General features: G+C 43.8%; 1 protein-coding gene across 4 annotated transcripts in view; it reads right to left on the bottom strand.

The window, feature by feature from the left end:
• ABCC4 (ATP binding cassette subfamily C member 4 (PEL blood group)) overlaps positions 1-17,606 on the bottom strand; it is a 508,465-nt gene that overhangs the window by 263,027 nt on the left and 227,832 nt on the right. For all 4 annotated transcript variants that reach the window (XM_077483041.1, XM_077483039.1, XM_077483040.1 and 1 more), the window contains exon 18: positions 12,712-12,815. In XM_077483041.1, coding sequence (XP_077339167.1) covers positions 12,712-12,815 — 104 coding nt within the window. The remainder of the gene's footprint in view (positions 1-12,711; positions 12,816-17,606) is intronic.

Here is a 17,606-nt window from a genome sequence, read left to right as displayed (position 1 = left end):
CGAGTTTTTTAATCGAGCACACAGACCTTCTTTCTTCATTTGGCTCACTTCCTTGTAAAAAAAAAGCACACCGTACTATATGCCCGTACCCTCCTGTTTGAAGAGGTTTAGCGGTGTCCCATTTCTCCTGGGGCTGCTTATTATGAGGGGCTACCACCATCCCTGTGCTGTGCCGACTTCCTCCTGGGGCTGCTTATTATGAGGGGCTCCCACCATCCCTGTGCTGACTTCCTCCTGGGGCTGTACCTCTGCTGTGCATATTATGAGGGGCTCCCACCATCCCTGTGCTATGCTCATTATGAGGGGCTCCCACCATCCCTGTGCTATGCTCATTATGAGGGGCTCCCACCATCCCTGTGCTGTGCTGACTTCCTCCTGGGGCTGTACCTATGCTGTGCATATTATGAGGGGCTCCCACCATCCCTGTGCTATGCTCATTATGAGGGGCTTCCACCATCCCTGTGCTATGCTGACTTCCTCCTGGGGCTGCTTATTATGAGGGGCTCCCACCATCCCTGTGCTGTGCTGACTTACTCCTGGGGCTGTACCTCTGCTGTGCATATTATGAGGGGCTCCCACCATCCCTGTGCTGTGCTGACTTCCTCCTGGGGCTGTACCTCTGCTGTGCATATTATGAGGGGCTCCCACCATCCCTTTGCTATGCTCATTATGAGGGGCTCCCACCATCCCTGTGCTGTGCTGACTTCCTCCTGGGGCTGCTTATTATGAGGGGCTCCCACCATCCCTGTGCTATGCTCATTATGAGGGGCTCCCACCATCCCTGTGCTATGCTGACTTCCTCCTGGGGCTGCTTACGGTGCAGGTGTTAGTGCTGTATATCATGGTGCTGGTGTCAGTGCTGTATATCATGGTGCTGGTGTCAGTGCTTTATGTCACGGTGCTGGTGTCAGTGCTTTATGTCACGGTGCTGGTGTCAGATCACTCTATCACGGTGCAGGTGTCATTGCTGTATGTCACGTTGCTGATGTCAGTGCTCTCTATCACGGTGCTGGTGTCAGATCACTATCACGGTGCAGGTGTCAGTGCTCTATATCATGGTGCTGGTGATCATCTCCTGCACCCTCTTTGCCTAGCCTGACCTTCCCTCTCCTCCATTGCCTTCATGCGCTCCACAGTCCTGAATTGTCACAATTTCACATATAAAAAAAGAATGCTTTCTAGTTGTCGATCCCAGATTCACCTCATACATGTGTTATGTCATTGGCCATGTGGTGGGACTATGTGTGCACAGCTAGTAATTATTTTGTGGCTGCAAATATGACCTGTAGGTTTGTAAAGTTCGCCCCCCATTGAAGTCAATGGGGCCCGCCGTGAACGTTACGGTTTGCGAACTATCGGCCGCGTTCGAGAAACGTCCCGTCGGAAGTTCGTCCATCACTAATCTTTAGGACTTCCTTGACCCTTCTTAAGTTACAGTGATGCCATTTTAATCCGGATGTGTAGGCATCAACCTGACCGTGGGATTTAACCCGGTCTCACCTTGTGCTCCAATATTTCTGTATGGGTTACAGTCGTTATGCATGTGTACGAGTCTGGGCCCTGTTGTGTGAGATTTTATATTAGAGGAACAATGTTGTCCACTTATTTTTAAATTGGTGTTTGGCGGGTGTATGGCCAATCTGGCCGCTCTTAATGAACTGCATCTAAAAAAAAAATGTTCTTAATTAGTAAACACTGTGGTTGGTTCTTTTTGAGTTGTCGCTCTATGACTCCTCATTGCTTTCTGGATATACTGTCCAGCTGTTGTATGCCCAGGCTTCACTGTCCACCACATGGAGAAACTCCAAGCCTTCTGTTGGTTTTTTATTTATTGTTGTTTCATTCAAGTTTTGGCAAACTCCAATCTGGCTTTTTTATGTTTCAGTTTCAGCAGTGGGGTCCTCCTAGGTCTCCTACATATAGCGTCCCTTTTTCATGCAGATGGCAATGCATAGTGCAAGCTCACACAGTTGTACCCTGTGCCTGAAGGTCATCTTGAATTTGTCTGGACGTTAATCAAGGTTCTTTACCCACCATTCGAACAATCTGTCATTGCAATCTTTGATCAATTTTTCTCATTCGTCTATGCCCAGGGAGATTAGCTACAGTGCCATTGGCTGTAAATGTCTTGACAATGTTGCGCAGAGTGGACACAAGAACATTAAAGGGGTTGTATGGGTTTTTTTTTTTTAAATAACAAACATGTTATACTTACCTCCGCTGTGCAGTTTGTTTTGACAGAGTCGCCCCAATCATCCTGTTCTGGGCTAACCCCCCTCTGGGAAGCTCTATCCCGAGGGGGGTTAGCTTGCGGGCTCACTCCCTGCCATGACACGGTTCCGCGCCCCCCCCCCCCCCCCGCGTCGATTGACAGCAGCTCAAGCCAATTGCTGCACTGCGATCAATGTAGCCTATCTATCCAATCAACAGCCAGACTTCATGGAGAAGAGGACACCGAGGTACAGCACAGCAGGTGAACGGCTCAGGTAAGTAAATGGGGGGGCCGTCATTGCCAGGTGTTTTCTCACCTTAATGCATAGAAAGCATTAAGGTGAAAAAACACAAACCTTTACAACCCCTTTAAGACCATCTCCAGGGATCTTAACCACTTTCAGACCGGACCATTTTGCTGGTAAATGACCAGAGGTCTTTTTACAATTTGGCACTGCGCTGCTTTAACTGGTAATTGCGCGGTCATGCAATGTTGTACCCAAACAAAATTTGCGTCCTTTTCTTCCCACAAATAGAGCTTTCTTTTGATGGTATTTGATTGCCTCTGCGATTTTTATTTTTTGCGACATAAACGTAAAAAGACCGAAAATTTTGAAAAAAAATGATATTTTCTACTTTTTGTTATTAGAAAAATCCAATAAACTCAATTTTATTCATACATTTAGGCCAAAATGTATTCAGCCACATGTCTTTGGTAAAAAAAAAAAGTCAATAATTGTATATTTATTGGTTTGCGCAAAAGTTGTCACATCTACAAACTAAGGTACGTTTTCTGGAATTTACGAAGCTTTTAGTTTACGACTGCCTATCTCATTTCTTGAGGTGCTAAAATGGCAGGGCAGTACAAAACCCCCCCAAATGACCCCATTTTGGAAAGTAGACACCCTAAGGAAATTGATAAGTGGCATGTTGAGCCCATTGAATATTTTATTTTTTTGCCTCAAGCGATTGAATAATGACAAAAAAAAATTTTTTTTTTTTTTACACAAAGTTGTCAGTAAATGATATATTGCTGACACATGCTATGGGCATATGTGAAATGACACCCCAAAATAAACTCTGCTGCTTCTCCTGAGTACGGGGATACCACATATGTGGGACTTTTTGGGAGCCTAGCCGCGTACGGGGCCCCGAAAACCAAGCACCGCCTTCAGGCTTTCTAAGGGCGTAAATTTTTGATTTCACTTCTCACTACCTATTACAGTTTTGAAGGCCATAAAATGCCAAGATGGCACAAAACCCCCACAAATGACCCCATTTTAGAAAGTAGACACCCCAAGCTATTTGCTGAGAGGCATGTTGAGTCCATGGAATATTTTATATTTTGCCACAAGTTGTGGGAAAATTACAAACTTTTTTTATTTTTATTTTTTTTTCACAAAGTTGTCACTAAATGATATATTGCTCACGCATGCCATGGGCATATGTGAAATGACACCCCAAAATAAATTCTGCTGCTTCTCCTGAGTACGGGGATACCACATATGTGGGACTTTTTGGGAGCCTAGCCGCGTACGGGGCCCCGAAAACCAAGCACCGCCTTTCTAAGGGCGTTACAGTTTTGAAGGCCATAAAATGCCAAGATGGCACAAACCCCCCCAAATGACCCCCATTTTGGAAAGTAGACACCCCTAAATTTAGGGGTACACTAGTGAGACTAGGTAATAAATGGCGGGTGCCCTGAAACTATAAAAAAATAACTAACCAACCAGCGTCACCTGTAACAGTTATATGGTGATCACTGGTGAAAGGGTTAACTAGGGGGCAATCAGGGGGCTTTATGCGGTAGTATATGGGGGTCCCTGGCGCTATAAAAAGCTGCGGCGAACCTAAATACCTACCTGCCTAACTAGAGTCACCTGTGACACTAATACAGCGATCAGAAAAACGATCGCTTATTAGGCTGGGTTCACACTGGAGCGATGCGGGAACGCCACGAATCCGAGGCGGGTTCCCGCATCACATGCCTCCCGGCGGCAGTTCACACTGCCCTATGCGAACTGCTGGGAGTGTCAGTGAAATGTTAATGACACCCCCAGATCAGTTCGCATATCGCAGTGCTATCTGCAAACTCGGATCGCATGGTGTGAACACCCATGCGATCCGATTCTGCTGCAGACCAAAAAAAGGGTCCCGTGCGAGTTTGCGGCGGGTGCGGCGGGTGCGACACGAATTCAGCCATACTATCTGTATGGCTGAACTCGAATCGCACAAAGATCGGATGTGATTTGCACTGCAGTGCGGTGCGAATCACATCCGTTCTCATAAACCGCTGCAATGTGAACCCAGCCTTAGTGACACTGGCGACGGGGGGTGATCACGGGGTTAAACCTTTATTGGGGGGGTTAGGGGGGTACCTTAGAACTAAAGGGGGCTAACCCTAACTGCCCTAACAGTTATTACAGTCACAAATGACACCCGCTGGGTGATCAGGGGGTTAAACCTTTATTAGGTAATAAATGGCGGGTGCCCTGAAACTATAAAAAAATAACTAACCAACCAGCGTCACCTGTAACAGTTATATGGTGATCACTGGTGAAAGGGTTAACTAGGGGGCAATCAGGGGGCTTTATGCGGTAGTATATGGGGGTCCCTGGCGCTATAAAAAGCTGCGGCGAACCTAAATACCTACCTGCCTAACTAGCGTCACCTGTGACACTAATACAGCGATCAGAAAAATGATCGCTTATTAGGCTGGGTTCACACTGGAGCGATGCGGGAACGCCACGAATCCGCGGCGGGTTCCCGCATCGCATGCCTCCCGGCGGCAGTTCACACTGCCCTATGCGAACTGCTGGGAGTGTCAGTGAAATGTTAATGACACCCCCAGATCAGTTCGCATATCGCAGTGCGATCTGCAAACTCGGATCGCATGGTGTGAACACCCATGCGATCCGATTCTGCTGCGGGCCAAAAAAAGGGTCCCGTGCGAATTTGCGGCGGGTGCGATGTGAATTCAGCCATACTATCTGTATGGCTGAACTCGAATCGCACAGAGATCGGATGTGATTTGCACTGCAGTGCGGTGCGAATCACATTCGTTCTCATAAACCGCTGCAATGTGAACCCAGCCTTAGTGACACTGGCGACGGGGGGTGATCACGGGGTTAAACCTTTATTGGGGGGGTTAGGGGGGTACATTAGAACTAAAGGGGGCTAACCCTAACTGCCCTAACAGTTATTACAGTCACAAATGACACCAATGCAAAAAAAAAAAAAAAAATGACATTGGTGTCACTGTGACTGGGGGGGCAGGGGTAATTGGGGGGGTGATTGGGGGGGTGATCGGGGGGGTGTGAGTGTGCCTGGCATGTTCTACTGTGTAGTGTCGTGTTGGTGCAACTCACCGATCCTCTCTCCTCGGTGTCGGAACGAAAAATACCGACACGGAGGAGAGAATACATCACTTCCTCTCCTGTCTTTACATTACAGGAGAGGAAGTGATGTCACGGAGCATTTTCATTCGTCGGGAGCGATCGCGAGGGGGTGGCCATGAATGAATGGCCGTCCCCTCGTCCGGGATCGCTCCCGAACGAATACCGACCGCCGCAGGCACCGGGCGGGGGCCCGATCGGGCCCCCGACCCGCGGGCAGGCAAGGACGTACATGTAAGCCCTTATGCCTGCCCGTGCCATTCTGTCGACGTACATCGTCGTGCGGCGGTCGGGAAGTGGTTAAAGGGGTTGTAAAGATTTGTGTTTTTACCTTGAGATTGTCCATGTTTTTCCACAATTTTTGTTCTCAAATCCTCAGACAGTTCTTTGTTGCTCTTTCTCTTCTCCATGCTCCGTGTGGCACAAAGACACACAACAGAATGTGAGAGTACATTTTTTTTCCCCATTTTAACTGGTTGTTGGTGTGATTTCTATATTGTCATCCTACAATTTTGAGAAGGTGGAAATAATTTTGTCCAGTCCATTTTTGGAATTTTGCGTAGAATGTGCCAGATTTGGTTTTTTGTTTCTCCACATTTTTGTGTCATACCAATACAAATAAAAGAAATAAATATGAGAACAAACATTTGTAACTGCAATGGGTGAAATGGTGCATTATCTGACCGAAATTCAGGGGTGCCAATATTTTTGGCGATGGCTGTGTGTATACATACTGTGTATATATATATATATATATATATATATATATATATATATATATATATATATATATATATATATTACAGCAGGGACAATTATTTGATCCCCCTGCAGATTTTGTAAGTTTGCTCACTTACAAAAAAATGAAGGGTCTATAATTTTTATCATAGGTGTATTTTACATGATAGAGACAGAATATCAACCAAAAATCCAGAAAACAAAAACAAAAAGACAAACATACAAAGGTTATAAATTGAGCTGCAGTTCAGTGAGTAAACTAAGTATTTGACCCCCTACCAAACAATAATTCTGTCTCCCAGACTGACTACAGTATGTGCTCATGTGGTACACAGATTAGTTCTATCAGTTGAAGAAAGTGCTCCTAACGACAACTCGTTATGTGTATAAAACACATCTGTCCACATGATCTCTTTCAATTCAAACTTTACCATCATGGGAAAGACCAAAGAGCTGTTAAACAATGTCAGGGACAAGTTTGTAGACTTGCACCAGGCTGGAATGGGCTACAAGACCACCAAAAAGAAGCTTGGTGAGAAGGAAACAACTGTTGGAGTGATTATTCGCAAATGGAAGAAATACAAATTAACCATTAATCACCCTCAGTCTGAGCTCCATGCAAGATTTCATCTCATGGGGCAAGGATGATCATGAGAAAAGTTAGGGATCAGCCCAGAACTACATGGGAGGATCTTGTGAATGATCTCAAGGCAGTGGGGACCACAGCCACCAAACAAACCATTGGTAACACAATACACCGCCATAGATTTAAATTTTGCAGTGCCCGCAAGGTCCCACCCCAAGAAGACACATATACAGGCCCATCTGAAGTTTGCCAATGAACATCTAAATTATTCAGAGAAGGAATGGGAGAAAGTGCTGTGGTCCGATGAGACCAAAATTTTGCTCTTTGGCATTAACGTGACATATCTCTTCAAAGCACTATGTCCCATACCTGTCTCCTGCTCCGTAACTTCTGTTATAAACCTGATGACTCCTGACAAGTAAGGATGAGCTCAGGCGTGTTCACAACTGTTCTCCGTCACATATGATAAAAGCAGCCAGAGTTTTGTGTTGCGGAGGACGCTATAAATAGATTAGCAGAGCCCGAAATGATTCAACGAACAGAGCTGAAAGTCTCTACCTATGAGAAGCGGAGGTGTGTGTGATTTTCCTCCAATCAGCTGTCTTGGCTGTATGCACAGGCTTCACTGCAGTGTTGAACAGGAAGAGAAAATCTAACATTATGTGCACTTTCTAAACAGTAAATAAAGATGAAGACAGCAGATATACAAGTGAAACTTATGTAGGCAGATTTGTTTCATCTTTGTGTATCATCTGAGGCTGTTCACTTCACTGGGTATATGTGAGGGTTTACATTCACTTTAAGGATTTAGAGAAGATCTGTAAAGAAGAGTGGACCAAAATCCCTCCTGAAACAACTTGTCTCTGTGCTTGCCATCTATGGTTTCTCCACCAAGAACCGAGTCATGTTTTGGTTGGGGATCAAATCCTTACTTTACTCACCGAACTGCAACTCAATTTATAACATTTGTGTGATGTGTTTTTTTCTGGATTTTTGGTTGATAGTCTGCCTCCATCATTTATAAATTCTAAAACACCTTACACCCAGGGCTTTTTTCAGTGGCAATATGAGGGAACGCATACCTGGCACCTTCAGCACTGAATGTATGTAATGGCAAGGGGTGCTGGGGTGTGCTGAAGGGTCTATTAATGCTGGCTGCTGGGGGATCTATTGTTCCTGAAGAAGAATTTTTGCATATCGGCCTATTATTGCTGGGATAGTCTATTTTTGCTGGTGGGGGATCTATTGCTGCTGAGGGGAGAGGGTTTATGTTGCAGGGGGGTCAATTGTTGCTGACTGCTGGGAGATCTACTGTTGCTGGCGGGTATCTCTTTCTGGGGCAGTCTATTGTTGCTAGGGAGCTCTGTTGTTGCTGATGAGGAACATATTGTTGCTGGTTGAGTGTATGTTGCGGGGGGGGGGGGGGGGGGCAATTGTGGCTGGTAGGGATCTACTGATGAGGGAGGGGGTCTACTGTTTCTGGCTGCTGGAGAGCCTATTGATGCTGGGCTGGCTGCTGGGAAATTATTGTTGCTGCCAGGATCTATTGTTGTTGGGGTCCATTGTTGCTGGGGGAATCTATTGTTGCTGGGAAGGGCCTATCGCTGCTGGCTGCAAGATATCTACTTTACTGCTTTTCTTGTTAACATATTCCATACCAATTTCTTATCACAAAATATTGATTGGTTCTGTATTCTCTAAAAGGGGTGATACTGGGAGGTGGGTAGGGGGCAGAGACTAGAAGTGACTCAAAAGGGGGGAGTTCCTGTACCTATTCTCTGAGAAAAAAAAGTCCTGCTTACACCAATGATTAGAATTATATACTCTTAATTACTTTGTAAGCGGGCATACAAAATCTGCAGGGGATCAAATTATATACACAGTGGGGAAAATATATATTTATACATATATATTTACACATATATATACATATATATATATATATATATACACACACACATACACACACACACACACACACACACATACTGGGGATGTACCACTATCGAATTATTCCAAAATGGATTAAATCCATTATTCTCCTCAAAATTCTACAAACAATACCCCATAATGCAAATGTGAAAGAACCTTGTTTGAAATCTTTGCAAATTTATTAACCACTTGCTTACTGGGCACTTAAACACCCTTCCTGCCCAGACCAATTTTCAGCTTTCGGTGCTCTCACACTTTGAATGACAATTACTCAGTCATGCAACACTGTACCCAAATGAATTTTTTGTCCTTTTTTTTCCCACAAATAGAGCTTTCTTTTGGTGGTATTTGATCACCTCTGCGTTTTTTATTTTTTGCGCTATAAATGAAAAAAGACTGAAAATTTTGAAAAAAAACGCATATTTCTTTGTTTCTGTGACAGAATTATGCAAATTATTAATTTTTCTTCATAATTTTTGTCCACAATTTATACTTCTACATATCTTTGGTAAAAATAGCCCAAATTAGTGGATATTATTTGGTCTTTGTGAAAGTTAGAGAGTCTACAAGCTGTGGTGCGAATCGCACAAAATTGATCACATCTGATGTACTGGTGGCCTATCTCGCTTCTTGTGACCCGAACAAGTCAGGAAAGTACAAATACCCCCCAAATGACCCCTTTTTGGAAAGTAGACATTCCAAGGTATTTAGTAAGAGGCATAGTGAGCTTTTTGATGTTGTCATTTTTTTCCCACAATTCTTTGCAAAATTAAGATTTTTTCATTTTTTTTGTTTTAAACAAAATTGTCATTGTAATAGGTTATTTCTCTCACATGGCACGTGTATACCACAAATAACACCCCCCAAAAAATTCTGCTACTCCTCCTGAGTATTACAATACCACATGTGTGGGACTTTTTCACAGCCTGGCCACATAGAGAGGCCCAACATGCAGGTAGCGCCATCATGTGTTCTAGGAACATAAATTACACATCTAACTTGTTGACTATTTATTACACTTTTGAAGCACCAGGACAATGACACGTGACACTGATGACAGATGGCACTGATACGTGGCAATGATGACACTTATACGTGGCACTGATGACAGATGGCACTAATATGTGGCACTGATGACAGATGGCACTAATATGTGGCACTGATGACACGTGGCACTTATACGTGGCACTAATACGTGGCACTGAAGACACGTGGCACTAATACGTGCCACCGATGACAGATGGCACTAATACGTGCCACCGATGACAGATGGCACTGATACGTGCCACCGATGACAGATGGCACTGATACGTGCCACCGATGACAGATGGCACTGATACATGGCACTGATGACAGATGGCACCGATAAGTGGCATTGATGACACGCGACACTGACAACAGATGGCACGTGACACTGACAGGTGGCACTGATGACAAATGGCACTAATACGTGGCACTGATGACAGATGGCACTAATACGTGGCACTGATGACAGGTGGCACTATGAGAGATGGCACTTATACGTGGCACTGATGACAGATGGCAATAGGGACAAATGGCACTGGGGGCAGGTGGCACTGGAGTGGATAGCACTGGAGTGGATAGCACTGGAGTGGATAGCAATTTATTTTTACTTTTTTTTTTTTTTTTTTTTAACGAGTCAAAGCAGAACGGCTGCCGCTGCAGCAGTTCATCTCTCCCCTCTCACACGCTGTCTGTGTGAGGAGGGAGAGCGGCGCTGAGAGATGATCTCATATGTTTACATGAGATCATCTCCCATTGGACACGCCGATCACGCTGTAAACAGCCGCTGTGATTGGCCGTTTACAGCGATCTGTGTTTGCCTGTCCCCGGGGGACACTGCGAACACAGAACTTCCGCGATGCGCGCCCGCGGCGGCGCGCATTGCAGAAGTAAACATTAGGACGTCCAGGGACGGCCACCCAGACGAAAGTGCCTGCTCTACGGCCGTCATTCGGCTATAGGGCGGGCGCGAGGTGGTTAAAAATGGAAAAAAAAAAATCACATGTACATAAGTATTCAAAGCCTTTGCCATGACACTCAAAATTGAGCTCAGGTGCATCCTGTTTCCACTGATTATCCATTAAGATGTGTCTAAAACTTGGAGTCCACCTGTGGTAAATGCAGTAAACTCACCCATGATTTGGAAAGGCACACACCTGTCTATATAAGGTCCCACAGTTAACAGTGCTTGTCAGAGCACAAACCAAGGCATGAAGTCCAAGGATTGTCTGTAGACCTCTGAGACAGAATTGTATTGAGGCAAAGATCTGGGGAAAGGTACAGAAAAAATTCTGCCGCAGTGAAGGTCCCAACGTGCACAGTGGCCTCCATCATCCATAAATGGAAAAAGTTTGGAACCATCAGGACTCTTCCTAGAGCAGGCCTCCTTGCCAAACCAAGTGATTGGGGGAGATGGGCCTTATTCAGGGAGGTGACCAAGAATCTGATGGTCACTCTGACAGAGCTCTAGCATTTCTCTGTGGAGAGAAAATAAACTTCCAGAAGAACAACCATCTCTGCAGCACTCCACCAATTAAGCCTGTATGGTAGAGTGGCCAGACGGAAACCACTCCTTAGTAAAAGGCACATGACAGCCTGCCTGGAGTTTGCCGAAAGGGTACACCTAAAGGACAATGAGAAACACAATTCTCTGGTCTGATGAAACAAACATTGAACTCTTTGGCCTAAATGGCAAGTGTCATGTCTGGAGGAAACGACCAATACAATCCCTACAGTAAAGTGTGGTGGTGGCAGCATCATGTTGCAGGGGTGTTTTTCAGCAGCAGGAACTGGGAGACTAGTTAAGATCAAGGGGAAGATGAATGCAGCAATGTAAAGAGACTTCCTTGATCAAAACCTGCTCCAGAGTGCTATAAACTTTAGACTGGGGCGAAGGTTATTCTTCCAACAGGACAAACGACCCTAACCACACAGCAAAGATAACAAAGGAGTGGCTATGGGACAACTCAGCGAATGTCCTTGAGTGGCCAGGCAGAGCCCAGACTTGAACCCAATTGAACATATCTGGATAGATCTGAAAATAGCTGTTCACCAATGCTCTCCATCGAACCTGATGGAGCTTGAGAGATCCTGCATAGAAGAATGTGAGAGACTTCCCAAAAATAGTTGTGCCAAGCTGTAATTGGTGACAAAAGGTGCTTCAACAAAGTATTGAGCAAAGGCTGTGAATACATATGTGCTTGTGATTTTTTATTTTTTTTTATAAATTTGCAAAGATTTCAAACAATTTTCTTTCATGTTATCATTATGGGGTTTTGTTTGTAGAAGTTTGAAATCGTTTTGGAATAAGGCTGTAACGGGACAAAATGTGTAAAAAGTGAAGCGCTGTGAATACTGTCTGGATGCACTAATGGCATGCTGCGTCCCACGGACTTCAATGCAAAAATCCAGTCCCGCGGACTTCAAAAATAACCCTTGTTGACTACAATGCAAAATCACAGTCCACTAGCTTCAATGCAAAATCGCATCCCATTGACATCACTGCAAAAACGCCCTCTATTCACTTCAATGGAAAATTCATTTTTAAATTTAATGCAAAAGAGCCAGCCACATTAACTCAATTTAAAAAACATTTAAAAAAAAGAACAAAAAAAAAAAAACTGTCCATTTCGGGTTTCAGCCAAGTGCATCCTGAAATTTCAGTTTCAGTTTCGGCACTGGAATTTTCATTTCACCACTAATATATACCAATTTGAAGTACAATTCCAGTTTATTTTAATAATGTTATATTATTGCATGCATAAAAGTAAGAATCATTCACTACCATATTCAAAAAAAATACCATAAAAACATATGGTACATTACCTGCATAGACTCCTAAATAAAATCCGTTATCCAACTTCTCTGTTTGGGTTACGTTGGTTCCATCTGTGATATCGGTGACATTCAGCTTCTCTTGTTCTGATGCCCTAACGCATAAAGACAGAATCATCTCATCAGAATTCTCATTGGAAACATGCCACCATCAATAGTATTTAGCACATAAGGAGGCTACAGTGCTGTCAGCATTACTTTGAGCCTCCCTTAAAACTGCACCAAATGCATGTACCTGGCCAGAACTACTTTTTAACCACTTGCCTACTGGGCACTTAAACACCCCTCCTGCCCAGACCAATTTTCAGCTTTCGGTGCTCTCACACTTTGAATGACAATTACTCAGTCATGTAACACTGTACCCAAATAAATTTTTTGTCCTTTTTTTCCCACAAATAGAGCTTTCTTTTGGTGGTATTTGATCACCTCTGGGGTTTTTTATTTTTTTTGCGCTATAAATGAAAAAAGACCGAAAATTGTGAAAAAAAAAACGCATTTTTCTTTGTTCCTGTGATAAAATTATGCAAATTTATTATTTTTTCTTCATACATTTTGGCCACAATTTACAGTATACTGCTACATATCTTTGGTAAAAATAACCCAAATTAGTGGATATTATTTGGTCTTTGTGAAAGTTATAGAGTCTACAAGCTGTGGTGCGAATCATACAAAATTGATCACATCTGATGTACTGGTGGCCTATCTCATTTCTTGTGACCCGAACAAGTCAGGAAAGTACAAATACCCCCCAAATGACCCCTTTTTGGAAAGTAGACATTCCAAGGTATTTAGTAAGAGTCATAGTGAGGTTTTTGGTGTTGTCATTTTTTCCCACAATTCTTTGCAAAATGAAGATTTTTTATTTTTTTCCCCACAAAATTGGCATTGTAATAGGTTATTTCTCTCACATGGCACGTGTATACCACAAATGATGCCCCAAAATAAATTCTGCTACTCCTCCTGAGTATTACGATACCACATGCGTGGGACTTTTTCACAGCCTGGCCACTTAGAGAGACCCAACATGCAGGGAGCGCCGTCACATGTTCTAGGAGTATAAATTACACATCTAACTTGTTGACTACCTATTACACTTTTGAAGGCCCTGGAGCACCAGGACACGTGGCACTGATACGTTGGCACTGATGGAACTAATGTGTGGCACTGATGACAGATGGCACCACTACGTGGCACTGATGGCAGATGGCACCACTACGTGGAACTGATGGCAGATGGCACCAATACGTGGCACTGATGGCAGATGGCACCAATACGTGGCACTGATGGCAGATGGCACCAATACGTGGCACTGATGACAGATGGCACCAATACCTGACACTGATGACACCTGACACTGATGACAGATGGCACCAATATGTGGCACTGATGACACGTGACACTGACAGGTGGCACTGGGGACAGGTGGCACTGGGGACAGGTGACACTGAAAGGTGGCACTGGGGACACATGGCACTCATGGCACCGACAGGTGGCACTGGAGACACATGGCACTGATAGGTGGCACTGATAGGTCCCACTGACACTGACGCTGCAGCATGGAAGCTCTCCCTCCTCACGCTGTCTGTGTGAGGAGGGGAGCCGGCGATGAGAGATGATCTCATATGTTTACATATGAGATCCCCTCTCATTGGACTAGCCGATCGAGTGCTAAATGGCTCCTGTGATTGGCCATTTAGCACGATCTGTGATTGGTTGTGTCCGAGGGACACGGCCAACACAGAACTTCCCCGATGCTTGCCCGCGGCGGTGCGCATTAGGGAAGTAAACAGTAGGACGTCCAGGGATGGCCTCCCACCAATTAGCATCCTCTCTGTAGCCGTCTTTTGGCTATAGAGCGGGCGCGAAGTGGTTAAATGAATATTCACTATCTCTGTAAAATGAACATGTGACCAGGTTTTAAATATTTAAATAATGACATATTCTTAACAAGCAGTAACTGAGCTTTAAAACAGGTCTTCCCTGACCTCTGTGGCTGCGGACACTGTGGAGCAATACTTAACATTTTGCAACAAAAGCACTGAAGTCTACCAGGTTGAAGCTCACTTTGGCACAAATTCACTTCCTCTGTATTTACATTAGAGATTAGAAGACTGGAAAGCTACACTATATCAATGCTAGGAGTACTGCATGTCTGAAGAAAAGGCCCTGTGTGGCCCCAAAATGTTGCTTTTGTTGTCATACAAGCATAAAGAGCTTTGGAGTTTGAAATAAGCTTGTCAGTGTACTAGCATCAGATTTTATCTACTGTATGTTGTACATAGTGACCAAATGGGAGTTGTCACTGTCCCTGTTTAATCACATGGTTGAATCCCATATAGCGTGCAAAAAGGATCTGAGCAATTGTGTTGTGTATTCTGAGAATGAATTGCACCAAAGTACATGTAGCTACAGAGGGCAATGAGGGATTGTTTAAAATCAAATTAATTGCTTGTTAAAAAAAAAAAAGTAAATAATTATATGTCCATAGGCTGGCCAGAGTAACATCTAGGGCTTGTTCACACAGCCGATTACTTCCACGTGGCTGCATGGACACAGCTGCTGTGTCCTAATGTTACATCCGTGCAGGTGCATGCGCGCATCCAGGGTGAGTTCAGGGAAACACACTAGAACCCACACGGATATCACTTTTGGACACAGCAGCATCCATGCAGCCACATGTCTCAATAGACATCCATGGGACAGCCTTGGCAACAATGCATGCAACACCTGTGCATTCCTGTGCCTGCAGAACAGGCCCTGCATGGCACACGGACGTAATCAGTAGGGTGAATAAGGCCTTAGGGCCTTGTTTCAATATATATCAAAAAGGAACCCCTAAGTGGGACTTTGACAGACCACCAACACATGCAAGGAAACTATAAAATGTAATATTATTTGATACAAAAATTATAAAAAACAGGGACAGACGACTAGCATCTGAACAATAACAACATGCAATACAATACAAAACAGAAAACCATAAACCCTATAACACTTATGCTTTTATAGGGATTGGATATCCCAAAACCCCTGGTTTATTGGTTTTTGTTTTGTATTGCATATTGTTATTGTTCAGATGCTAGTCGTCTGTCCCTGTTTTTATCATTTTTGTATCAATAAATATTACATTTTATAGTTTCCTTGCATGTGTTGGTGGTCTGTCAAAGTCCCACTTAGGGGGTTCCTTTTTGAGCTATACAAAGGGATGGGACCCCCACACTGCCAATGCTTACACAGTGGGAATCCTCTTTTTCTTGTTTCAATATAAGCAGCTAGGGGATGTTTTAAAATTACATGTTTTATTACGTGGTCAATAATTAAATGCTTACTGCAATTTTTCTTATTAGTAATGCAAAAGCTGCTTCCTGTTTAGCAATGTTGCACTTTGCTGTTCTCTCTGCTTTACTATTTCCTGTGTTGGTGACACCGTGTATATAAGAGGGGAATAGGACAAAAAGGAGAGAGTATTTTTTTTAATACAGGAACACCCATTTAAAGACTAAATAAAGAAACTTGGTGTTTACAAGTTAAAAGAATTATATATATATATATATATATATATATATATATATATATATATATATATATATATATATATATATATATATATATATATATATATATATATATATATATATATATATATTTTTTTTTTGCTAGAAACCCCCAAACCCTATATATTTTTTAAAACACCATAGAGAATAAAATGGTGGTTGTTGTAATACTTTATGTGAACGCAATTTTTTGGGAAAAAATACACTTTTTTGAATAAAAAAAATAAGAACAGAGTAAAGTGTAAAGGAAATTTGTAAGTTCTGTAGAGAATTGTATTCTATTTTGTATGTATTGCACACTGCCCTCACTGTGCCCACGGCACTAATAATGTTTTCATTACATGTTTTCATTCTTTCGAGTCCTGATTAGTCTGCCTATGTTACGCCCCTTGTTACCATAAACCTACAATTGTAATATTAATGAGACACCTATGTAATCATGTGTATAAAAACCTTCAATTGCGTCCTAATAAAGCAGGACAGTTATTTGGAAAGTGTATCTTTTGTGTCTGTTCCCTACTGCAGTAGATATTAATTTGGAACCACTAATCAATATGAGGATAGGAGTTGCCTATCTATAACATGCCATGTCATAAAGTTAGCCTATTTTTTTTTTTTATATATTGTGAAAGATAAATTTTACACAGAGTAAATTGATACCCAACATGTCATGCTTAAAAATTGTGCCCATGTCCGGATGATAAACAGGGAGGATGGCTCGGTGCAGAGCTCCACACATCCAGCCACTATCCTTCGCCATCCACCGCTCGTTGTGCCCAGGTGAACCTCAGGAACCCTTCAGATTACCCCTAGGCACCTTGCGCTGCAACCCCAACACTTTTTATAGTACCACCAGGCCTGCAGTCAGCTCCGCATTGCCGAGGCCCCCGCCGCTCCGGTATCCTGAGCTCCCGACGGCCGGGACATACAAGGTGAGTGATCGTTCCATCCCCACTGCACCTCGGATACAAAAAGGCAATCGGCACATCACTGGGGGCCGAAATCGCTGCGTTTACCGGTGTCCGCGGCCACCCGGAGGACAGGCCGCGGCTTTGGACTAGCCTCGAAAGCGGCGGCCATTTTACTACACCCAGCCACAGACTCTACACTCAAATCTGACCCTTCCTCCAGGCCAGCCTAGGCTTCCCAAAGCCTCCGGAACCTATTCCCTTACCACCCGCCGCCCGTATCATCCACAGACCCTTTCCCTCAAAGGCCTGCAGGAAGAGCATCAGCTAAGGCCTGGGATATGGCGGCCATTATACTCCACCCAGAGCAGTAAAAATATTAGATCCTAGCTCCCCAAACCAGTCTGGACACTACTTTTCCTCA

The sequence above is a fragment of the Lithobates pipiens genome, unplaced genomic scaffold, assembly GCF_037356315.1.
Source record: "Lithobates pipiens isolate NorthernLeopardFrog02 unplaced genomic scaffold, aLitPip1_a1.2 Scaffold_16, whole genome shotgun sequence".
In the NCBI taxonomy this organism is placed as follows: Eukaryota; Metazoa; Chordata; class Amphibia; order Anura; family Ranidae; genus Lithobates; species Lithobates pipiens.
This window is presented reverse-complemented; position numbering and strand designations above follow the sequence as displayed.